Raw genomic sequence first — 24,978 nt, forward strand, 5'->3', positions numbered from 1 at the left:
TATTACGCTTCCTTATCCTCCCTCCCCTCCCACTTGCTACTGAGGCATCCCTTCTCTTGTACCTCTTCTTAATGCGCATGCTCCGCAATGTACACTTACGTGACTGTGTCCGCTCGTCTACAGGGAGGGAGCGCCACGCGCACGCACGCCCGTCGTTGATTGGTCGGTTGGGGAACGGGGAGGAGCCCCGGCACGCGCGCGGTCTGCGATTGGTCCCCGGGCGTCTTGATTGACGGGCCGGCGGCAGTTGGTTGGCAGTTGGGGCCGAGGGGGCGGAGGGGAAGGGTGTCTGTCTCGCTCAGTCAGTCAAGGGAAGAAGTGTGAGCGAGAGGGAGTTCTTTAAAGATGGCCGGAGCGGCGGCGTCGGCGGCGACGGCAACTGCGGCGTCCTCTTCCTCCTCCTCGGCCTCCAGCAGCTCCTCCGCCACCGGCTCGACCCCGGTCTATTGCGTCTGCCGGGAGCCTTACGACGTGAGCCGCTTTATGATCGAGTGCGACATATGCAAGGACTGGTTCCACGGCAGGTAAACAAAAGGAATGGGGCAAAGGAGGGATAACTCGGTTTGGTCGCGCTTTAACTCTTTCCTGGCTCAAGGCTGCTATGGAATTCTGGGAGTTGGAGTTTGTTGTGGGGCCCGGAGCGGAGCTCCAACTCCCAGAATTCCATAGCAGCCTTGAGCCAGGAAAAAAGAAGAGTTAAAGCGCGACCAAACCGGGTTATTTCTCCAGTGTGTCTCGGTGGGCATTTAAACAAAGGACTAAGTTTCAGGGCTGCCTCGGATCTTCCTGTTCTGGAGCTACATTTACAAAGTTCGGAGCGACAAGACTGAGCGGTGTTTCTATCCGAGGAAGGCGAAGGGGAAGTGCGGCTTTTGATTGACAAGAGAGGCATTTAAATGCCCCGTAGATGTATCTCTATGTCTGTATAAAACAAAAACAAGAGTCACGATGGCGAGAGAGAGACGGGCCCCTCGGCCTCCCTCTGCTGGCTCTCCAGGGGAAGGTCGCTTTAAAGGGCCAGCAGGCCGCACGCTTCCGCAGATCGTATAAAGGCAGCGAAGGGGGTCCGTCCCTTTGGAGTTAAGCCGCACATAATGGTGGCTGCCGCGGCTGCATTGTTCGCCTTTCTTCTGCTGAGCCAGGCTCCAAGGAGGCACCTGCTCCTGCAGGTGCACAGATCTCCTCACCAATGCGACTCTAGGCGGCTGCATCAATAGAAGTATAGTGTCTAGATCAAGGGAAGTAATAGTGCCACTCTGTGCTGCTCTGGTCAGACCTCACCTGGAATATTGTGTCCGGTTCTGGGCACCACAATTCAGAAAGGAGGTTGAGAAACTGGAGCGTATCCCAAGGAGGGCGACTAAAATGGTGAAGGGTCTGGAAAGCATGTCATATGAGGAGCAACTTAGGGAGCTGGGGATGTTTAGCCTGGAGAAGAGAAGGTTAAGAGGTGATATGATAGCCCTGTTTAAATACTTGAAGGGATGTCATATTGAGGAGGGAGGAAGCTTGTTTTCTGCTGCTCCAGAGACTAGGACCCGGAGCAATGGATGCAAGCTCTAGGAAAAGAGATTCCACCTCAACATTAGGAGGAACAGCCTGACAGTAAGGGCTGTTCGACAGTGGAACAAACTCCCTGGGAGTGTAGTGGAGTCTCCCTCCTTGGAGGTCTTTAAACAGAGACTGGATGGCCATCTGTTGGGGATGCTTTGATGGAGAGTTCCTGCATGGCAGAATGGGGTTGGACTGGATGGCCCTTATGGTCTCTTCCAACTCTATGATTCTATAGAACAGTGGTTCCCCCTAATGCAGTGGGCCTTTAATACAGTTATTATTGTGGCGGACCCCCAACCGTAAAATTATTTTCGTCACTGCTTCACAACTGAAATTTTGCTACGCATTTTCCAGTGGTCTTAGGCAACCTCTGTGAAAGTGTCCTTCACCCCCCAAAAGGGGTGGCAACCCACAGGTTGAGGACCGCTGTTGTAGATGAAGCCCAAATATCCCATGTAGCAGCTTTGCTGAAATAAACTTGAGCCTACTTCTTCAGCATTGTAGTCAATAGCAAATGGAAATCAAGGACCAATAGTGGTAGAATCCAAAGACACAGCCGTGTCAGTCTGGAAAATCAGGCTGCAGAGGGATCTTGCAGCACCTCTGAGACTAAGTGAAATAAAAAGGAATGAAATAAGCTCTCTGAAGATGCCAGCCACAGATGCGGGCAGAACGTCAGGAATGAACTCTTCCAGAACATGGCCATGTAGCCCAAAAACACCACAAAGACTATGAAATAAAGAAGTCAGTAGCATGAGCTTTCATAGACTTGAGCCTACTTCAAAACAAAACTATAGACCCTTTAGTGGTAGAATTCACAGACATAACCATGTTAGTCTGGAAAATCATGATGCAAAAGATGTTGGCAGCATAAACCATAGAATCATAGAGTTGGAAGAGACCACAAGGGCATCCTGTCCAGCCCCCTGAGCTTTCATATTTTATTTATTTATCAAATTTATACCCTGCTCTTCAGCCACAAAGGCTCTCCAAGTGTCTGAGGCTTCATAGACGCAGTAGGAAAAGAAACTAAAGGTCCTATAGTGGTAATTTTCATAGACATAGCCGTGTTGGTCTGGAAAATCCGTATGTAAAAGAAGTTGGCTGCACAGGCTTTCATACACTTGATCCTACTTCCTCAGATGGAAACAATGCACCAGAGGAAGTCTACAGAAACCCATGATATCAACTTCTGTCTTTTAGTTAGTCTCAAAGGTATGTTGCAAGATCCCCTTGCATTATGATTTTCCAAACTAACATGGCTCTGTCTTTGAATTCTACCACTATAGGGCCTTTAGTTCCTTTTCCTATTGACAACAGCGCTGAGAAAGTAAGCTCAAGTCTACAAAAGCTCATGCTACCAACTTGTTTATTTCAGTTAGTCCCAAAGATCCTACATGTGATTTTGTGTTTCTCTTCTAATATATTCAGTGTGTTCTGTGACAGTGGGAATATTAATAAAGCTGGTGATCCTATACATGTAGCAGAGTAGACTTACTCGGTAGCAGGGCTTACTTCTGAGTAGAATTGCACCGGAACAAAAGCACACACAGAATTTAGTTGTTTACTTCTATTACTACAGAAAAGTTGGGAAATAAAGACTGCTCCAACTGAATTAAATCCAAATATGTAAACTAAGGGTTTTGAAATGGCCTTATAAGCAGTTGTTGACAAAGATGATGAAACCACTACATTCTCTGTCAAGTCCTGTTGAGCGGCAGTAATATTTGTATTGATGTTGTGGATTTGTGTTTTTAACTCCTTCAAAAAATGTTCTTTTTTAAATTAATTGAACTGAAAGCTCAAAAGAAGGCATGGGATAGACAGTGAAACTGTCTGGATGGATGTAAATTTTGAATAAACATCAACTAGTTACTTGAGAGAGCTATTGTGTGACAGACTATATGCACAAGTAGCAAAATTCTTAATTATTCTTGAGAAAAGATTTCGTTGGAAAGAAGCCAACCAACTGTAATGTATTCTTTTTACTAACTCAGTATCAGATCAGAGTTTCTCTAATTACTGTATGTAATGTCTAAATTGCACCTAGCCACATGTTGTTCAAGATCTGCTACAATCCTCTACTTGCTTACTTAACAGTAAGTGGCACTTGCTTATAAAGTATACATATATTACACTGTGCTGTAATAGTATTTTGCTTCTGTTGGCATTTACTTTTTTATATGCCTCTCTCCTGAAGCTGCAGTGGCAGCCAGCCAGATTAGGAACAAAATTGCTGTTGCTCACTTGCTGTTGTCATTTTAGAGCTACACTGACATTCATAAGCAGGACACTGTAACTTTATTGAATTTGGATTGCCATAGATGTATGTAGTGATGGTTGTATTGTCCTTTCCTGGTGAATTCTCTTTGTTCATTATAATACCAACCAGAATGAGGCTGAATGTGGTTTGCCCAAGATCATGCAGTGGGTTTCCATGGCCAAGATTTGAACCCTGGTCTACAGAGTTGTAGTCCAACACTCAAACCACTACACCATGCTGGCTCTTAGACTGTATGTTTAATGGATCATTATTTTTACTTGTTCAGCTACAAAATCTGAAATAGCTTGTAAACTCATTAATATTTTAATTACTTCTTGAGCCCCCAGAGTGTCAGATTAGATTAGGAATTGTATTTTGGAGACTTACATTGTGCTTTCTGGATCTGAGATGCCCTATGTATTTTCTTTTCTTACAGGACTTAGGGAGACTATGATTTACCTAAAATGTGGCATGTTGTGTATAGCATCCTATCATCTCTTGTCTCATTTAAATGGTTCTCTTTGCCACACATGCAGCTTTTGCATGGCATGTATCTAAGGGCCAGGTACCATAGTGGCTTTCTTTTAAAGGAGATGCTTGCATAGTAGACCTTTTCTGTATTTCTGTATCCTGGTATCATATTCAAATTGGGTCTAAGTTTACATCTAGCTTGCAAAACTAGACAGGATGTTTCAAACTTCAAATGACTTTGGCTGTAAGCTAATATTCCTGTAACATCTGGATGCAGGTGTTCTGTCTTGGTTCTTCTAAAGTATATATGGCTTTCATATGATGTTTATTACAGACATAAACCTATACATTCAAACAAGAAATGTCTGCATATTGATGTTCCATGTTCTCCCTTTATACACAAAATAAACTGACCTCTGAAGAGTTTTTCATAATATAACACTGGCAGGAAGTATCTTAGAATATACTTTGTATTTGCATATTTTTCAAGCATTTGATTCTAATTTTTATTGCAAGAGAACAGATGTAAGGTACACTCCTGTCCATATTGTGAATCCCAAGGAACTTGGTGGTATGTACTTCTGAACAAGCATATTATTATTATTATTATTATTATTATTATTATTACTACTACTACTACTACTACGGTATTTATACCCTGCCCGTCAGCCCTAAAGGCTATCAGAGTGGCTAAAACTGGAACCACAATCAATTTCATATTTTTAGAATTGGGCTGTAATATAGGTTAACTTTGCAAGAGTGTATGTGATTCTATACTTGAACTGTCCTCATTTAGACCCTTGTTAGTACAGTACTTGAAATGAATTGGCTTATCAGCTTGCTGTGCTGCTTGTGAACAATCTGTTCTTTAGAGTTGGCTGCCTCATATCTTACATAATATTTCAGAACTACTCCAGGAGACTTTGTATTTGCAAGATACTGTTTTTATGCTCACATTTATCTGTGGAGGTGGTGCACATGCACTCCCTGCTGAAGTGGAGGTCAAGCTCACTGCCAAAGCAGAGGACCAGTGTTGTCAGTTTGGGGAGTGCAGATCTGTTTTGGTGTGTCTATGTGTGTGTGTGTGTGTGTGGGGGGGGGTTGATACAGAAAGGTAAATCAGATTTAGTGTGAGAATTACAAAATTCACCCAAGGAATGTAACGTGGGGGGGGAGGGGGTTGGTTATTTGATTTTGACACCTTGTTAATATTGATAGTGTTTTTCTGTCTGATATAAATAAACTTTCTTGGTGGATTTAGGAGAATAAAATTATCTCACAGTCTGGCACACCTTTCTAAACACATGTATCTCTGCAGTGCTATGATGAAGTTGTGGTGATCAAGATTAGTTGTTTGTCCCATCTAAATATATAGTGCTGCTAAGGCTGATAAAACCTGCAAAAAACCCAGACTGCTATGACATTAGACATGCTTACCCCTGTAGGCACATAGGACAGATATTTATTTTCCTTTCTCTAATCCATACATCACTTTCGGTTTGATACAATGACTATTTTGCTTCTTATATAGAGCTCTATTTCATACTACACAATTATAGCACTTTACCACATGCCAGCTCACCACCCTATGGAATTCTGGGATTTGTAGTTTTCCAAACCATTTAGAATTCTCTGCCAGAGAGCCTTAATGACTCACCAAACTACAAATCTCAAGATTCCAAAGGATTTTGACACAATAGTTAAAACAGCAATTTGGTGCTATAATTGTATCAAGTGAAAGAGACCTTAAATTTGTTTCATAAAAGATCCACATATCCATTTGTTGTTTCTATCCATGTGAGGTCTCTGATAAAATCAAGTAGCACATACTGTTTTTATAATTGACAAACATAAGCCAGATATCTATCTTCTTTCTCTTGCATGGGCCTCCCCCCTAAATTTCTGTTTTTTTACCTCATTCTTGTTAATCTAGATGTATAGTGTAATCCTGTGTGTGTTTACCCAGCTGCAAGTCCCTCTAAAATGAGTGAAACTTACTCCCTTCTAAATGTGCATAAGATAGTAGCCTAAGTGTACTTCTTATAAGAATATAATAACATTCTGAATTTTCAGTTTAGAAATTTGTCTCCATTGCTCTAGGCTACTGGTTCTTTTGACAGAATGAACTGTATTTGTACATTTCTAGCTTTTCTGTTCACTAGCAAATTTAACTTGACTTGTCTTGGGAGTACTTCCATCTTCCACGTAACATCCCTTCAGGTATTTGAGAGGTGCTAAGAAAACATTATGAAATTCATGGGGTTGCCATATGTTGACATGCGACTTGAAGGAACATACATTCTCAATAATCAGCTTCAGTTGAATTCCATCAGGCTTAGTTTTATCCTTTATCATCTTTGCTGCCTCCTCTGGACATGTTCTAGCTTGTCAGTATATTTGAACTGTAGTGTCCAGAATTGGGCACAGTGCTCCAAGTGATGTGTGACCAAAACAATTCATGCTATACTACTTATCTACCAGTCCTGTACTGTAATTTGATAGATAGATAAGATTAGCCTGGCAAGACTTGTTTCTGAGAAGCCCAGTCGCAGTGGTCATAGATCATTTGGTTAATCTGTTGTAGACCCTTTCCTAGCATCAACATCAAGCTGACCTGTCAATAGTGTGCAGGGTCCTCAAAGAATGATAGATAGCCTTGAAATTATTTCTCCTAGAACTTTTAGGTGTAGTACAGTAGCTAGGTTCTCTTGTACCATCGCCTTATCTATCTAGGGCTGAATCATTTACTCTGTTTTTACCAAACTGAGCCCTGTTTTCACAGATGTTATTTATGCATGATTTAGAATGACAGTATAAATTCCCTTGATTGTCTTCCTATGTTCTAGCCAACATTCAATTTTCGTCATTGCACCTAGTTTAGAAATCTATATTGAGGTCTCCCCAAACAATAATCTTGGACCAAATAAAGAAACAATGTTCACTCTCTTCAAGGAGGGAGATTGACAGGCCTGGTGGGGGCATGACATCAGCAGATTCCCTAGCACACTTGGTTCTCATCAAGATAGGAAGGCTGTAGAGTGTGACAATTTGTAGAAACTACACCAATCTCCTGTTCCCACTTCTCAAATGTTGAACTGAGTACTCAAGGAGACCGTTGAGAAAGGCTAATTCCCTGTTTCCTAAACTAGCTTAACTAAAAGTTGGCCAGAATGATCATAAAACCTATCAATGACTTTCATACGTTGTACAGATAAAAATGAAACTGGAACACAGTTTACCCACTGTATAATTATTATAGACTAATGGTCTCAAGCGTGGGCTCAGCTTCTGTATTTTCTCACTAGTAGCAGGCATTAAAATATGAGGTGGACTCTTGAAATTCAGGAAAATATGGATTTCCTTTGGGTACCATATAAACTAACATCAAAATTTACTAACCAAATATGTAATTCTTTAGAAGTTTCAAATCTTCAGGTTTGCATCACACTAGTACTAGGAGTTCTATACAGATAGCACTTGCTTCCCAGGTCAAGGTCTCTCTGAATGAAATTAATATTTAATATCCATTAGTCTGGCATTAAGTAAAGTAGGCCTTTAAATTGGTGGTTCTTGTGGAAAATGTTGAGTTCATTCTTCCTCAGCAGGGCATAGTGCTGACGTTGCCACAAAAGCAATGTAAAATCGCCTTCACATTTTAAAAAAGCCAACTAGAGTAAGAAAGTATTATAAATTTTTAATATAATATGGAACAAAATATATTTTCACATAAAGTATATGGCTTACTGTAAATGTTTTGTTGAGCTTGGTTGATATACTATATTTTACATTTTATTTGCTTTAAGACTGTTCAAAATATAATATATAGAAGGAAAGGATAACATTCTGTGTACCAAAAGCTTCAAATGTGGGATCTCTTACTGGCCTAGTTATTTTATAAACACAAACTCTTATACAGAATTTGTAGCCCTAAGCCTATTAATGAGAGCTGGGATAGTTAAATGGATTTGCTGAGCCAAGTTATTCTTCTTTCTTTCTACCTTTCCCTTTCCAGTCTAAACAGCTAAAGCAAAGGTGGGCAATTATGGTGGCTCTTGAGGCTAGGTTCTGCCCTGGCACTTTCCTGTCTACTTGGTAGACAGCCAAAAATGCCCCCTCACGAAAAACACAAACAAACTCAGAAGTGTCTGGAGGTCTGTTCTAGGTTTTGAAAAGAGGTGTTTTTGCATGTTAAATACTGCAGAGAGGCCCGGTCACCTGATCAGAAGCAAAATTTGCTGCAGGTTTCTAGAAGAGGCAATTCATCTTTTTTCCCTTGTGAAATGGTGGTGAACATCCAGTCTGAAGGAAGTGACATGCATTCATCCTCTTTTGAGGAAATATTTTTTGTAATTTCCTTGACAGAAGATACATTTTGGGAAACAGGAATATCCAGCTGAGACAGTCCTGCTAGTCAGTAGCAAACCTTTCTAAACAGAAATGAACTTCAGAAGCCTCTTTTAGGATAGTAATTCTTTTATTTTATGGCTACTAGTTTTTATATTTTAAAAAAGATAACCAGGGTAGGAGTGCAATCCAGTAAGGAGATGGTGTTCATTGTGATGAGAAGACACGTTGCTATGTCATTTTCCTTGGGAACAAGGCCAGCTTAAGGCAGTAGGCCATGCTATTTGATTCAGGGAGAAGGATTTCTACATTTGAGAAAGTGGTCTCTTATTTTTGGGCACTTTCGGGTATGAAATACTCTTAAGATCCAAAACACACTGCAGAAATAATCCAGTTTGAGATCATTTTCACTGCCCTGGCTCAGTGCTACAGAATCCTGGGAGTTGTAGTTTATTGAGGTACCAGAGCTCTTTGACAGATAAGGCTAAATGCCTTACAAAACTACTGTTCCCAGAGTTCCAGGGCAGTTCCAATTCTGGGAACTGTAGTTTTGTGAGACATTTAGCCTTATCTGTCAGAAGCTCTGGTGCCAGATCCTGATAAATCTTATTTTCTAGGACAACTGATATCTTGTCTTCCTTCTCTGTTCAGGTACTTGTCCATTTTGGAATGGCACATTTATAAACTGCTGGATTTTATTCTCATCACATCTTTGCCCTCCAATGTATGCACAGTGCATTCAGTGCCTGTTAAGCAGGGCTCTTTTTCAAGTGAGAGAACCTATTTACAACTCTATGGCATCTCATTTTTCACCAGTGAACATGAAATAGAGGTCAGAAGCCTGTACCATGCTTTAGCTCAAAGAGTGGTTCATATTGAAGTGGCACCCACCTAGATTACTCATTGATCCTCCTTGGCCAAGGACAAAAGTAGAGGAAGTGTAACAGGCACCCCCCATTTTTTTTTTTACTTGTGTTAGTATTGGCAAGTTAGGAATATACACGTTTCCCAGATCATTTGTACCCTGGACAGAAAAAAAACAAACATGAGTGGATGTTAATCTGAAATGACCTTAGGTAGTACTTCATGCTAGCATTCCATGCTAGGCTACTTTTGTGAAAACTGTTGCAACTGTGAAATTAATGATCCAATTTGAGTATGTTGTTACCAAACATAGTAAGAGCATAAGTCTGTCTTTGACAAGTAGAGTGCTTTATAGCAGGGACGGAGGACCTTTGGCCTGTGGAACTAATTCGGCTGGCAAAGGTTCTCAACCCAGCTGTCAAAGCTTTTACTGGAAACCATGAAAGTCCCCAGTGTAGTTCGCTGAGCTTTCAACTAAGCTTGCCCCACACCTACTTTTCTAATTTGAAGTTTTGATCCCACTTTTACTCCTTTGTTGCACTGATCTCTGTTTTCCAATCTTCCATACCCTATCCTTTAAATGTTTTTTTCAACAGCTAAATCTTGCCCAAACAAAGAAGATCTTTGGACTTCAGATTCTATAGTTTGCCAGATTTTGATATTTTAAAGTACTGAGCTGTGATGCTAGACATTTGTGGTATGAAATGGGGCTTACTTCATAAGCATGAATAGTTTGACTCAGATAACTTGTTTTGGCAATACTCACTTTGCTTTTCGACCTGTCCATTGTTGGAATGTGGCCCTGAGAGCTTCCCCAAATTTGAATGTGGCCTTCAGGAAGAAAAGGTTTCACCATTACTAAGTGTTTGAGTGATCGAAGTACTGTCAACTGTGGAAAAAATATGGTTCCAGCCTGCTTATTATTTTAGTCAATAAAAACCACATTATATACAGTAGCAATGATGGCACATGCAAAATGCTGTTTTGGATCACTTGTGGGCAGAATTGGGTGTCTTTGTATCTAACACTATTAGACATCATAATGGAAGGAAAAGAATATTACTGACCAGTGCCTGCATATACATTGTTGTTTGAATCATTGGGCCCCATAAAGTGGTCCATATTTTCAGTAGCCATGATTCTAGTCATAACAAGTAATAAGTGCAAGTAATAACAATAAAATACCCCCCCTACCTTGTTTCTCATAAAGTGTAATGCAGGCGCCCCCAAATTTTACTCTCCAGATCTTTTGGACTACAGCTTTGATGATCCTCTAGTCAGCACAGTGTAGTGGGGAAATGCTGGGGTGGTGTTTGTAATAGCAATAGCAGCTAATTTCTATACTGCTTAATACAGAGCTCAGTAGTCTGTAAGTGGTTTACAACATATAAGCTAATTTCCCCCAACAATCTGGGTACTCATTTTAGAGACCTCGGAAGGATGCTCAGCTGAGTCAACCCTGAGCCCCTGGCTGGGATTGAATTTATGAGTGAGTGGCTGCCGTACTGGCATTTAACCATTGCTCCACCAGGGCTCCTTAGATTTGGATTCAGTGTAGTAGACATGACAGTGCGGATGATCTTTGCAGTGTAGTAGAAACCATAATGTTGGATGAAAATATAGAAATATTTTAATGTTGGTTATAGAGAACATCAAGCGGTGTTACTTGAAACTTTTATGATCTGAAGAAATTAAGTAAGAATGGTGTAAATGTTTATGGGCTTTCCCTGGACTGCAGGTGATCGTAACAGGATACTACACCTGGAATGCATTTGTGGCTTTGCTACCATGGCTTAATCTGTGGCGGTGCAAACTGTGCTAGGTGAGGCTTCATTTATTTTGTTGACATGAAGGACTTGGCAATATAGTGCCAGAAGTAAAAATCATTTCCAGAAACCATGACTGGGAAATTTAAGCAACTGTATGCAGATGACACAATAAAAATCAAATCTGCAAGATGCATGATGGAATAATTCTGGGATAAACAAAACAAAATACAGAGCTACTGTCGGGATATTTATGAGTTCAGAAGAGCAGCGATAGAAGTTACAGTACCTAATAATGGCAAAGTATGGCTGGTCTGATGTGGCCAGAGGTTTGCAGATAGCTGGTAAACAAAGGAGACAAATTGTACACTGAAATATGAAAACTGGTTCAGCAGTACTACATGTGGAAAGGAGTTTGGGGCTATTGTTCATCATAAATTGAACATGTGCCAGCATGTGCTGCTGCAGCAAAGAAGGCAAATGCTCTCTTAGCCTGTATTAATGGAAGCATAATTTCCAAGTTGAGGAATAATGGGCCCACTATATTCTGTGCTGGTCAGGCCTCATTTGGAGTACTGTATTCAGTTCTGGGCATGCCATTTTAAGGATATAGACAATTTGGAGCAGGTTCAGAGAAGGCTAAAGAGGATGATGAGAGGTATGGAGAACAAAACATGAGGAAAGGTTGAAGGAGCTGGGCATGTTCAGCTAGATGAAGAGAAGACTGAGGGGTGACATGACTGCACTCTTAAACTACCTTAAGGCTATTACATAGAGGAAGGGGCAGACCTGTTCTCTCCTTCCCCAGAAGTTAGGATCAGGTGTAATGGTTTGAAGTAACAGGAGAGTAGATTTCAACTCAATGTTAGAAGGAGCATCTTGACAGTAAGAATGGTTTGGCCATGGATTCAATTGCCTAGAGAGGTGGCAGGGGTCTCCTTTTCCAGACATCTTCAGAAACAGTCTGGAAAGCTGCCTCTTGGGGGCTGCTTTAGATAGGGATCTTGCATTGAGTGGAGTGGTGGACTAGACCACCATCTTGAGGGGGAGAGAGGCCTGGCCTGAAAGACTAAGAGCCCTCCTTCCGACCACCATCTTGAGGGGGAGAGAGGCCTGTTATGTTTGTTTGTTTGTTAGTTTTACTTTGTATTGTACTTCCTGTTGTACACCGCTTTGATCTAATTTGGAAAAGCGGTATATAAATAAACATTATTATTATTATTATTATTATTATTATTATTATTAGATGGCCTATGAAACCCCTTCCAACCCTATGAATTTATGACTGTGGTCCAAAGTGAATTAATTATGCATTTCATGTTGAGATCAATGGGACTTGTTTAGTCTGGATATTATCTGCAATAAACAATGGGTAAAGCATATTTTGCCATATTTGTTGGCATATTTTAGTTAACACCAGAAATGGTTCTGCCTGTGTAGATTGTAGCAGTTCAGTTAGAATATCATCTATTCCTGATGACCCCATACAAGTGAGTTCAGGAAGTGAGGAGACACTAGGGACTCCATTGTAAACATATGATGTTTAAAGAATTGCAGAAGAAAATCAGTGTGTGCTTTATAGACTATAGCAAAGGCTTTGACTGAATAGATCATGAAAAGTTATGGAATGCTCTTAAAGAAATGGGAACGTCACTACATTTTATAGTCCTGATGAGGAATCTGTATTTAGAACAGTGGTTCCCAACCTGTGGGTCGGGACCCCTTTGGGGGTCGAATGACTCTTTCACAAGGGTCACCTAAGACCATCGGAAATAACATATTTGCATATAGCAATGAAAATAATTTTATGGCTGAGGGTCACCACAACATTAGGAACTATATTAAAGGGTCATGACATTAGGAAGGTTGAGAACCACTGATTTAGAACAAGAGGCTATTGTTACAACAGAATATGGAGAAACAGAATGGGTCCCAATTGGCAAAGGCGTAATGCAAGGTTGCATTCTATTGCCCTGTTTGTTAAATATCATATGAAGAGCGGGCTTAGACTTAGAAGAAAATTCCCCATACCTTCAATCAAACATTGGCCAGAATGATGGCTGCAGCTAAGAAATCAGAAGAGGACTAGGAATAGGAAGCAGAACTATGAAAGAACTAGACAAGATCCTAAAGATATACACCTGAGCACTAAAGTTAGAATTGTCCAAGCCATTGTATTTCCCATCACCATGTATGCATGTGAGAGCTGGACAGTGAAGAAAGCTGACAGAAAGAAAATCAGTTCATTTGAGATATCATGTTGGAGAAGAGTGCTGAGGATACCATGGGTATCCAAAACCACAAACAAATGGGTCCTTGATCAGATCAAGCCTAAATACTCCCTGGAAGCCAATATAACAAACTGTGGCTGTCGTACTTTGGCCACATCATGAGAAGGCATGGCACCTTAGAAAATACAGTAATATTCAGAAAGATAGAAGGTAGTAGGAACAGAGGAAGGCTATTCACCAGATGGCTAGACTCAAATCAGGGAGGTCATGAGCATAAATCTGCAGGACCTAAGCAGAGCAGTGGAAGAAGGGAGTCTTGGAGGTGTCTCATCCAAAGGGTCGCCATGAGTCAGGGTTGACTCAAAGGCAGTTAGCAGCAACAACAAAAGAATATTTTACTTTCTAGTGGCAAAGGGAAGGAGGGATTGTTCCATGCCTGGGATCCAGAATGTTATGAAATTGTTATATTTAACTCCTGATAATTTTCTGATAAATATGCAGTTTACAACTTAGAGTTCCTGAAGATTTTTTCTTCTTCTTTTTAGTTGTGTCCGAGTAGAAGAGCACCATGCTGTTGATATTGACCTGTACCACTGTCCCAATTGTGCAGTTCTTCATGGACCCTCCTTAAGTAAGTAATGGCTTTTAAAGCAGTGATGCTCTTTATTTATGGAATCGTTTACATCTCGACATTCCTTTAAAAGGTTGCCAGTGCAGAGTATAAGCATAATACAATACAGATACAGTAAAATTGTGCATCATATATATTTTTAGTACATCGAGACGGCAAAGATGTTTTTAACTCTTTTCTAATTGTATTTTTTCTGTTTATTTATTTCTTTACCTACTTATCAATTTTCAGCTGTGCATCCTTGAAAACATGCCTGTCCTCTTCATCTGTTCTTCATTTAGCTCTTGCTTTGCCTTACCATTTGACTTACTATCTAAGCAAATTTCTTAAAATTACCAAGGTGTAACATTTGTATTTAAATGTTTTCTGCTCAGGACTCAGACCTTCCATTGAACTTGGATCAAGGATAACTTCACAGCTTCTTTCAGCACTTGCCATGTTCCTTTGAAGGAGGGATTATCTCATACTCCAGAAAATCCTCTGTCATTCTCTTCACCCAGGTCCAGGGTGCAAAGCTAATTCGTAAAATACATAATGCTGTAACCTGTCCCATTTTATTTACTGCCCACCATAATAAACTAAGGAATGCAGTGGCTTAAGTGGTTAAGACGCTGACTCTGTTGATTGCAAGATTGGCAGGTTGAGGCTCAGGTGCCTCATGATGGGATGAGCTCCCATCACTAGTCCCAGTTTATGCAAACCTAGCAGTTTGAAAGCATGCAAATGCAAGTAGATAAATAGGCACCACTCCAGAGGGAAGGTAAACAGCATTCTGTGCAGTCATGCTGGCCGCATGATCACAGAGTAGTCTCTGACAATGCGGGCTCTTTGGCTTAGTAACAGAGATGAGCACTGCCTCCTATGGTCAGACATGACTTGACTACCTTGTCAATGGGGAATACCTTTACCTTTAACTTTTATAATAAATGATAGTCCTAAAGAATGAGTTGCTCTCCCAGGAGAGCTGTTATTACTATGTCTGGGTAGTTTAGCATTTTTTTCTGGTTATTGACAACTTATATGCCTATCATAGAATCATAGAGTTCGAAGAGACCATAATGGCCATCCAGTTCAACCTCCTGCCATGTGAGAACTCACAATCAAGGAACCACTGACAAATGACCATCCGGCCTCTGTATAAAACCTCCAAAGAAGGAGACTCCACCACACTCCAAGGGAGTGTGTTCCACTGTCAAACTGCTCTTACCATCAGGAAGTTCCTCCTAATGTTTAGGTGGAATCTCTTTTCCTGTAACTTACATCCATTGTTCTGTGTTCCTCATGTTCTCTACATATGCTAGAATTAGATTTACCATAATCTCTTACAAGGCCTACTTGTTCTTTTGCACTGACTCTTTTGCTATCAGACTTAGGCCTCATGCACACGGGTGGTGAAATGCCACTCCTCTTTGCTGCACAGCTGTGCAGCAGCGGCCACACGCGGCTGCACAGATGCACACTAAAAAAGGAGCTGCTCTAGGTGGCTCCTTTTTTTGCAGCGTCATAAGGGCTGTGAAACAGGCCTATGATCCATTCTGAATCCCTCACGTAAGGGGAAAAACGCGTATGCTCGAGCCCCATTAGAAGTAATGGTGCACCGAGGCTTCTTCCGGTGCTGGAAGCTGCATAAGGTGCACTGTATATAGTAGAAACCATATATAATTAATTAATTTTGGTGAAATGTATCTTGCCAGTAATCATCATACCTCTGCTACTTTTTACATTCCTGGGTGAATCTTTCCTAGTAGGAATATCACTTTAACTCCTTGCCTTTGCTTGATGTTCCAGAGCCACCGGTTTGATTCCTTATGTATTCAATGCCATTTTCAGGTCTAAGAATCAGGTTCCAAGATGGCACACAAGTGGCAGAAAACATCCTTAAGTTAGTCCTCTCTAGCATGCATAATATAGCCCTGTGTCATGCTGGAAATCAATTTATATCATGCTAGTGTAGCAGAGGGCTTCCTTTTTAGTAACAGAGAACCAAGAGGACCAGTTTACAAACTACTGGTAGTTTTCTGAAGTACTGTATTAGAGAAAAACTGCTAGGTAATCTGATCATACAAAATGATAGTCCTGAAAAAATCTCTGTGGGAGGACTACAGTAAATGGATTTCTGAACTAGCTTATGCTCTGATAATCTTCCATAGTGGTAATAATGGAGATAGATCTCTCCTGAATTCATGCATCTTGTTTATCTACTTAATAACTATATCTGTATAGTGCTCCAAGAATATCAGTGTAATACAGTCAATATTGAAGTAGGAAATAATGCAATCACTCTTATCAAATACTGTTGAAGGATTGCTTTTGGAAATGTATTGTGAAGCAGAGTGCTTGAAACTATTTCTAAATATCAGTTTAACCCGTTTATTAAACAAATTATATGGTATTGCTTTTCATATTGGGTCATAACATTTAACTGATCAAAAGTGTGTTATTCTAATGTTTACTCAGAGGCTAATATATCATTTCAGGATAATTGTTTATTGTTTGTGGAACTCCCTTGAAGTTACAGTTTGATTTGTTGTGGATCAGTTAGCCTATTGATGCATTTTGTCCAGTTGGTCTTTACTGAATATCATATTACATAGTTTGTTTTCTGTCGCCTGAATTCTGTTGAAATTATATTTTGTTTTATTTCTGTTGTTAAATCCAGCTAATTCTTTTTAGAGTAAATATTAAGCATTTTGGATTGAGTAATTCTTTGTAAAATTACTTGTAAGTTTCACAACCTTTTAAACAGAGAAACTGAATTGTTTTTTTAGAGGAGTTCAGTTACATCCGAAGCTTTGTCTTGCATCTTTTGTAGTGCAGCTGCCTACCTTAATAACTGTCAGATGCCATTGGCTGCTTTCCAAAGTGGTCATTGAGCTTGAAGGAACAGGTGTGTCCATATGGAAAAAAATGATATGCATCAATCTGCAAAAAATTACACACAAAGTTGGTGCACACAAAACGGTTCCTACATGGAGTCTGCTTTAAATGGTTTCCTATGTGTGTAAAGTCCCTGTGGTGAGCCATTACATACAATGTTGTGTACATACAGCTTTTGTTGGAATACATTTTTACATGCAGGCCATGTGAACTGGCCCAACCCAGTTTATTTAGCAGTGCTAAGTAGAACAGTAGCTGTTTGATTACTGTGCAGTTTGCCTTGTGGCATATGTGTTGATTTATTCAGATTTCAGACTTCTTTTTAGCAGTAAATGTGATTGATGTTGAGAAAGTTGGACTGTCAAACATGTCTTGTAGTAACACTTCTACTCATTCAGGTCCAAAACACACTGCAGAAATAATCACATCAAATATACACAAGTTAAAAACAGACTAAAAACCAACTGAGTCATGCATATGCACAGTACACATTCGCTTACCTGTTTATTACATCTGTAACAAACCTTTCTTCCAGGGAGCCCAAGGTGGTATATTTTATTTCATCCCCCCCCCCCCGCTTGCCCCTGCACTTTTCTTTTTTTACTTTTAGTAGCCCTGTAAGATGTAAATAGCCCAAGGTCACCCAGTCAGCTTTATGGATAGATTGGAATTTGAACCTATGTCTCCTCAGTATTAGTCTGACACTCTAATTATTGCAGCACAAATGTGTTAGCTGCAATTAATTTTAAAGGTTAATTAAAATTTTATTTTTTACTGTCTAGTGAAGAAGAGAAGGAACTGGCATAGACATGACTATACAGAATTGGATGATGGTTCCAAACCAGTTCAAGCTGGAACACAAACATTTATTAAACAGCTACGTGCTCGTTCATTCCCAAGGTAAGAGTTGCATTAGAAATCATGTGAAATGGGGAAAGTGTGCTTGCTCTAGCTTCTTCAAACAATGTTTCTGCATTCATGCCTTAAAAACTTATATTTTAGGCCCTGATTGTTCAGGCTGTTCTGCAAATGCTGTTAACTTTGGTAGATCAGGATTGCAGTGATATTTTACATTACAGTCAGGATTAAGCCAGCTGTTGAAAATACCTAATACATCACTGCAGATGTTGGGGAGGGCAGAAGTCTTACATTTCACAACAAATACAAGATGCTTCCGTTGTCTTACTTAACTGCAGCTATTACACAGTTAGTTACTGCTCTTGGATCAAGTGTCAGTAAATGCTCAAGTTTTTGTTAAAATCTACTCTTAGTTGATTTTAAATGTGTTTTCTTTTCTAGTGCTGATGAAATAATTTTGAAAATGCAAGGCAGCCAGTTGACACAGAGATACCTGGAAAAGCATGGGTTTGATGTTCCCATTATGGTTCCTAAATTAGACGGCTTAGGTCTCAGACTTCCACCCTCTAGTTTTTCTGTTCTGGATGTGGAACAATATGTAGGTATGTATAAGGATACTTTCAAAGTTTAAAGTTAAAAAACAAACAAACTTCAGGATTTAATCTGATAATCTTTTAGAAGGATGTTTAGACCATTTTTTCTGTAGTTGAAGCATACTCCATAAAAGTCCCACTCTGGAAGGGCCAGCCACACTTTTATTCATTTGTTGCCTGCTTTTTATTTTTTAGCTATTTTTTAAAAAATGTTTTGCTTTTTCACTTCCCCTTTACCTGTCGCTCATTCCAGTCTTTTTTTCTAAGCCTTTTTTTTAAAAAAAAGCAGCTCTATAGCAAGTATAGAAGTGTGGTTATTGGCCTTGGAAGCAATAGCCCCACTACCTCAGGTAGCTTCTCCTGAAGTGATGGTAAGGCACTGGCACTCTGCATAGATGTCAGAGGTAACTTGACTAGGCTACAGGGAGGAAGCAGAGGCTGCAAAGATGAGGAAAATGGTAATGTACTCTGGATACCTGGGGCTAGGCAACATGTTGTTGTTATGACAGAGACTACTGCTTCCTCTTCCCCTTTGTCTTCCTTTTGTGGAGTTTGTGGTGAGGCAAAGCAGTAGCACCCTGGAAGCTGCAGCTAGTGTCACTGTTCTGGGACTTCACAGGAGAGGCAGTTTTTACTAGGAAAATGTTATGGGGTTCCACATACTTGCTGAAGGCCACACTTTGTCCACCCCCTCTCTTAAGCTGTAAACCTTAAATGGTCTCATCTCATCATAATCAGTGAGCCTCTTCCAAAGAACAACTTTGATATCTCCAGCCTCACTGTAGCAATTTGAGGTTGACCAATAAATTATGTCAGTCTTGTACATGTTTTGTCAAAAGTGACAAAACTGATTTTTTTTAAAAAAGAACAGCTTCCATTATTCTTAAATAGGAGAAATTAGTTACTGTATATACTCATGTATAAGTCTAGAAATTTGGTCAAAAATTGACTTTAAAATAGCCAACTTGTCCATGGGTAAATGTAAGTACTTTACTTTAATTGTTATATAAGAAAAGGAACCATCCCCTAATGAAAGGCAAGAGTGTAATCTGTCCAAGAAGCACAGACACCCCTCTACTCTCTCATTCATCCAGCCTTTAGGGTGAGCACAAACAGTTATGCCTGCTGGAAAGCATTGTTTTCCTTTGCTTTGTTCTTTATATATGGTTACATGCCCCTAAGTTTTCCCCTCAACTTATCCACAGGTCATATCAAAATCTTATAGTTGAGTGTATATGGCATGTAGAAACTGGTGTCTTTCCAAAATCCCTAGACTTAAGAATGTTTGTTTTTACAGGTGGTGATAAAGTGATAGATGTCATTGATGTGGCAAGACAAGCAGACAGTAAAATGAGGCTCCATAATTATGTGAAATATTTCACAAATCCTGAAAGACCAAAAGTATTAAATGTGATCAGCCTTGAATTCTCAGATACAAAGTAAGTATAGAGTATTCATTTTTTTTGGGGGGGGGGGGAAATCTTGTAATAACAGGATGAGAATTATATTAAATATTAGCTAATAAATGTTGCAATACATCTTCTTAGTTTTACAAAGGCTAGTAATAATCTAGTAGAAAAGTTGGTCTTGGAGGCTGGCATAAGGCAATTTGGAGATAACTTTATTTTGTATCTAATTGTGCATTTTTGTGTATTTTACTGTTGTAACCCGCCTCGATCCTATGGGAGAGGTGGGATAAAAATAATGCTACTACTACTTATTATTGTTATTATTATTATTTTTAAGAGAACCAGCATGGTGTAATGGTTTGAGCATCGGATTACAACTCTGGAGATCAGGGTTCAATTCCCCTCTCTAGCATAAAACCCACTAGGTGACTTTAGGCAAATCACACACTCAGTCTCAGGATGGCAATGGCAAACCCCCTCTGAAGAAACATGCCAAGAAAACCTTGTGATAGGTTCACCTTAGATTTGCCATAAGCAAAAATAGACTTTGAGATACACAACAACAACAACAAATTGTATTTAAATTTGCCATACGGGGTAATATGTTAGTCCAAAATCTGAGAAAATGCTATTTTTAAAATTCACATTATGAACTGAAACTGCCTTCATCTTTGTAGAGCAGAGGTGGAGTCATTACAGTGGTACCCCGGGTTACGAAAATGATCCGTTCCGCCACCGCTTTCGTAACCCGAAAGGCTTCGTAAGCCGAAAAACCCATAGGCGCTAATGGGGAAAAGCCGCGATTTGGTGCGAAATAGCGCCGAAAAGCACCAAAAGTTTTTTCGTAACCCGAAAAAACTTTCGTAACGCGGAACAGTTTTTTAAAATATATTTTTTTCGTAACCCGGAAATTTCGTAAGGCGGCGCATTCGTATCCCGGGGTACCACTGTATAAGCCAATGGTGAAGTAGTATTAGAGTTACAGTTATGAGCAGCCTAAATACCTTAACAGCACTGACTCCCGCCTAATCTTGGAAGCTAAGCAGGCTCAGTTCTGGTTAGAACTTGGGTGGAAGACCACCAATGAATACCAGGTGGTGTTGGCTATGTTTCAGAAGAAGGATCTGGAAGAAGCTCCTCATATATATGTGTGTGTGTGTGTGTGTGTGTGTGTGTGTATATGCCTAAGAAAACTTATGAAATTCATGGAGTTGCAATTAGTCAACAGGTGACTTGAAGGCACATACACACATCTGCTAAACCTAATCTGCTTTATTGACCATGAGAATCAAATATTGGTAGAAGGGAGATAATTGTTGTATCTCCATGTCTTCACTGAAACTCACTCACTGTGTTCTTATTTAGTTTTGTGTTGTTTGTATTTTAAGGATGTCTGAATTAGTGGAAGTACCTGAAATTGCCAGAAAACTTTCATGGGTGGAAAACTATTGGCCAGATGATTCAGTCTTTCCTAAGCCTTTTGTTCAGAAGTACTGTCTAATGGGAGTTCAAGATAGCTACACAGACTTTCATATTGATTTTGGGGGCACTTCTGTCTGGTATCATGTTCTCTGGGTAAGAAAACATTGTTGATTTTCTAAATATACAGTGTATAGTACTATCATTTAAAAATAATCATGAAGGATTTATTTTGCACCGTGTATTGAAAATATTAATTTAGGTAAAAAGATAAAAAGATTAATCACACATTTTATCATTCTGGGACTGTTAACCTAACAATATTTTAATCTGAACTGTAATAGGCATAATAGTTGGAGAAATCATATGTAATACAGTACCATGCTATTGAATTGTCTATATTTTTGTTGCTAAAATTGTCCTTCATATTTATAGGATTTTGCATGACCAGTTTGGTAGGAGCTCATAATCATCCCCCCTCCCCATTTATGATTTCACTACTTGCTCTTTCTAAATGGCAGCTGTAAACCAAGATCATGTTACAGCCTTCTGTACTTCCATAATGATGCTGGATGGTTTGACGTTGAAGACTGTTTTGAAAAGGCACCAAGGTACAACTGCATTTCATGCAATGTCTTTTATTTATAGGGTGAGAAAATCTTCTATTTGATCAAACCTACTGATGAAAATCTGGCAATCTATGAATCCTGGAGCTCATCTGTCACCCAGAGTGAAGTGTATTTTGGAGATAAAGTTGACAAGTGTTACAAATGTGTTGTGAAGCAAGGGCATACCTTATTTGTTCCAACAGGTGAAATTCTTCCTCCAAATACTCATATATGTGGAATATCTTGGCTTCTGTTCAAAAAACTCCTAATTCAGTTTTTTCCAGTGGTATTAACTCACTGAGCAATTATAGATCAGTTTGGGAGAAGGACAGAGACATTGGTGTCGGTATGATGATAAAGACAACAAGTAGGGGAAGGTAAAGGAATGTGAAATAGAAGTGAGAAAATTATTTATTTCCAGAATGCATATTCTCCCCCCCCCCTTTTTTTTTTTCACTGTGTGTGGATTTAAAGACTGAGATGGAATTTTAACTTTGATCTTGTTAATTAACAGACTTTTATATTAATTAGTTTGTTATGTACTGTCAAGTTGGCTTTCATTAATGATGATTTTATGAATTGTAGACTTATAAGAGATGCTGTTTTTTATATTTAATTTTTAATTGAATTATTTTATTGACATATAAATTTACATTGTTACTAAACAGCATAACACACCAACCTATTTATACATAAGACATACTCCTTCTGCCCACCACACTTAGTACCCCAACACTTCAACACATCCCACACTGTGAAGTCTATAAATGACTTCCCACTTTCTGTATTTTGGTTTAATTTGTTACTTTGTTGAGATTTCTTGCATGGCAGGGGGTTGGACTGGATGGCCCTTATGGTCTCTTCCAACTTCCATGATTCTATTATTTCGTTTTACTATATACTCCAAATTACAATAAACCACTACACCTTCATAAATAAAAAAACTACTTTTAATTAAAAACCTGCAAATGATGTCAATCTTTCTTTTTCTTGTAAATACAGTGGGCCCTTCTCTTATGCAGGGGATCCATTCTGCCCCCTCCCCCCCAAATAAGAAAAAAAGCACGTAAGCTCACGCCCCATAAGAAGCAGTGGGGCAAGTGCTGTGGGCATGCACCCCATTACTCCTTCCAGGGCTCGGGAGCCTTTTTTCTGGCACGGCTTCCAGCGTATACTGCAAGCCACATATGGCATGCCTGCATATGACATGGGTGCACTGTACCTCAAAAATAGATTCTACTCTTTTACAAACTTATCTATTAATTTATCTTTAAGTAATATAGGGCCAAAACAAACAGCCCTGAAGAGGCGGCTTTAAGCCTGAGAAAGCCAGGCGAGGGTTGCGGCAACCACATGCCTAATTGAACCACCCCTTTTCACCATTCTGTTTTGCTGCAAAATCCAGAGAAGCAGTACTCTTTCAACTACTTTTTAAAAAATCTGCTAGCATTACTTACCATATTAGATGTCCTGCAGAATGTGTATTGGCATATTGGGTTGGATATTCTCTTGCATGTACTACCTAATGGATGCACATGTCTTTGTCATCTACAGAAATCATTGATAGCAATATGGTTGCAAAGTATTAGTTGAATTGTCCCTATCCCATATTTTGTGAAGTGTATGTTTCCTGGTATTATACAAAATATTTAAAAGCGGAGAAATTCAACTTAACTTGTCATTTCAGGCTGGATTCATGCTGTGCTCACTTCTCAGGACTGTATGGCTTTTGGAGGGAATTTTTTGCACAATCTCAATATTGGCATGCAGCTCAGGTTAGTCGTGGGACTTTCATGTTTGTCAAAGGCGCATTACAGACAAGCCCATGAGGTGCCGTCATTACGCACGAGGGGCGGCGCTTCCTGACACGCCTTGCCCCTCGCGCGTAGTGACTACGTCAAAATGGTGGCAGCCGTTCCACACGGCCGCCGCAATTTTGATGTAGCGGACGCTCTGCATCCGCACGTCACGCGGCGGAAGTGACGCTGCGAGTGCGCAACTAGCGCCTCGCGGTGTCTCTTCCAGGGCCGAGGAAGGAGCGCGATTTTCGCGCTCCTTTTTTGCTGCATCCGGGAACCGCGCGGTTTGGATGCTGCGGTTCCCGGATGCAGCAACCAGCAGCGGCGCGAGACTGCCCCTTCTGGGCCATCTGTAACACGCCTAAGTATCTTATTTTGGTGGACAAGTTTTGAGTAACTTTCTTTAGTCTTATTACTCTTTACAGTTGGCCCTCCATATCTATAGATTTTTTTTGTCCATGGATTCAAGCATCCACAGCTTGAAAATATTAAAACAATGTTCCAAATATATATAGATTCCAAAATCAAAGCTTGATTTTGCCTAAGGGACACCATTTTACTATACCATTGTATATAATAGGACTTGAACATCCCCAGATTTTGATATCCAGGGGGGGTCCTGAAACAAAACCCAGTGGATACCAAGGGCCCACTGTACTAAGAATCTTAAGGTATCTTGTTATGGATGACTGCTTTATATTGCTGTACATTATGTCATTTGGGTGAACATGTTTAACAGTGTTCATATTTTCATTATAATTTTCTAACTTTCATAGGTGTTATGAAATGGAGAAGAGGTTAAAAACCCCAGATCTTTTCAAATTTCCTTTCTTTGAAGCTATCTGTTGGTTCGTGGCCAAAAACTTACTGGAAACTTTGAAAGGTAAACTAATGTCTTATTTTAAGAACTATTTCATAACTGAAAAATTCAAATATAGCTAGATTGATCATTTTTGAATAATGACAAAAGCTTTTCTAGTTCAATCACAATCACTTGAAGTAAAAACAACAAAAACACCCCCCTCCCCGAATGTATGATCCTTATACCGTAGATAGGGTTGCCATAATTTGCTGCCACCAAACCGGGACAAAATGTAGGACATTCAACAAAAATGGAGGACCCAGGCCAGGGGGGCCCGGGGAGACAGCCTCCCTGCCTCGGCCTGAGTCCTCCATTTTTGTTGAATGTCCTATATGTAGGCAAATTTTGGAGGAGGCCCAGGAAGGCCTTCCTGCGCTTGGTGCTTCGGCCTGGGTCTCCAGCAGCTGCGGGAAAGCCCAGGCTGAAGTG

The 24,978-nt window shown here is 40.0% G+C and overlaps 1 protein-coding gene across 4 annotated transcripts in view; it reads left to right on the plus strand.

Annotated features, from left to right (window-relative positions):
• Positions 1 to 248: 248 nt before the first annotated feature.
• KDM7A (lysine demethylase 7A) overlaps positions 249 to 24,978 on the plus strand; it is a 49,230-nt gene continuing 24,500 nt past the window's right edge. Inside the window, exons 1-9 of one of the 4 annotated variants that reach the window (XM_089527911.1) lie at positions 249 to 524; positions 14,039 to 14,124; positions 17,784 to 17,901; positions 18,301 to 18,461; positions 19,750 to 19,891; positions 21,250 to 21,436; positions 21,929 to 22,091; positions 23,576 to 23,663; positions 24,464 to 24,570. In XM_089527911.1, coding sequence (XP_089384037.1) covers positions 346 to 524; positions 14,039 to 14,124; positions 17,784 to 17,901; positions 18,301 to 18,461; positions 19,750 to 19,891; positions 21,250 to 21,436; positions 21,929 to 22,091; positions 23,576 to 23,663; positions 24,464 to 24,570 — 1,231 coding nt within the window. In that variant the 5' untranslated portion in view covers positions 249 to 345. Of the gene's footprint in view, positions 525 to 14,038; positions 17,902 to 18,300; positions 18,462 to 19,749; positions 19,892 to 21,249; positions 21,437 to 21,928; positions 22,092 to 23,575; positions 23,664 to 24,463; positions 24,571 to 24,978 lie in introns of those variants that run through there. The other 3 variants (XM_089527910.1, XM_089527913.1, XM_089527912.1) reach the window with 3 other exon arrangements.

The sequence above is a fragment of the Sceloporus occidentalis genome, unplaced genomic scaffold (assembly GCF_023333645.1).
Source record: "Sceloporus occidentalis isolate IW3139 unplaced genomic scaffold, rSceOcc1.0.p SCAF_5, whole genome shotgun sequence".
Taxonomy (NCBI): Eukaryota; Metazoa; Chordata; class Lepidosauria; order Squamata; family Phrynosomatidae; genus Sceloporus; species Sceloporus occidentalis.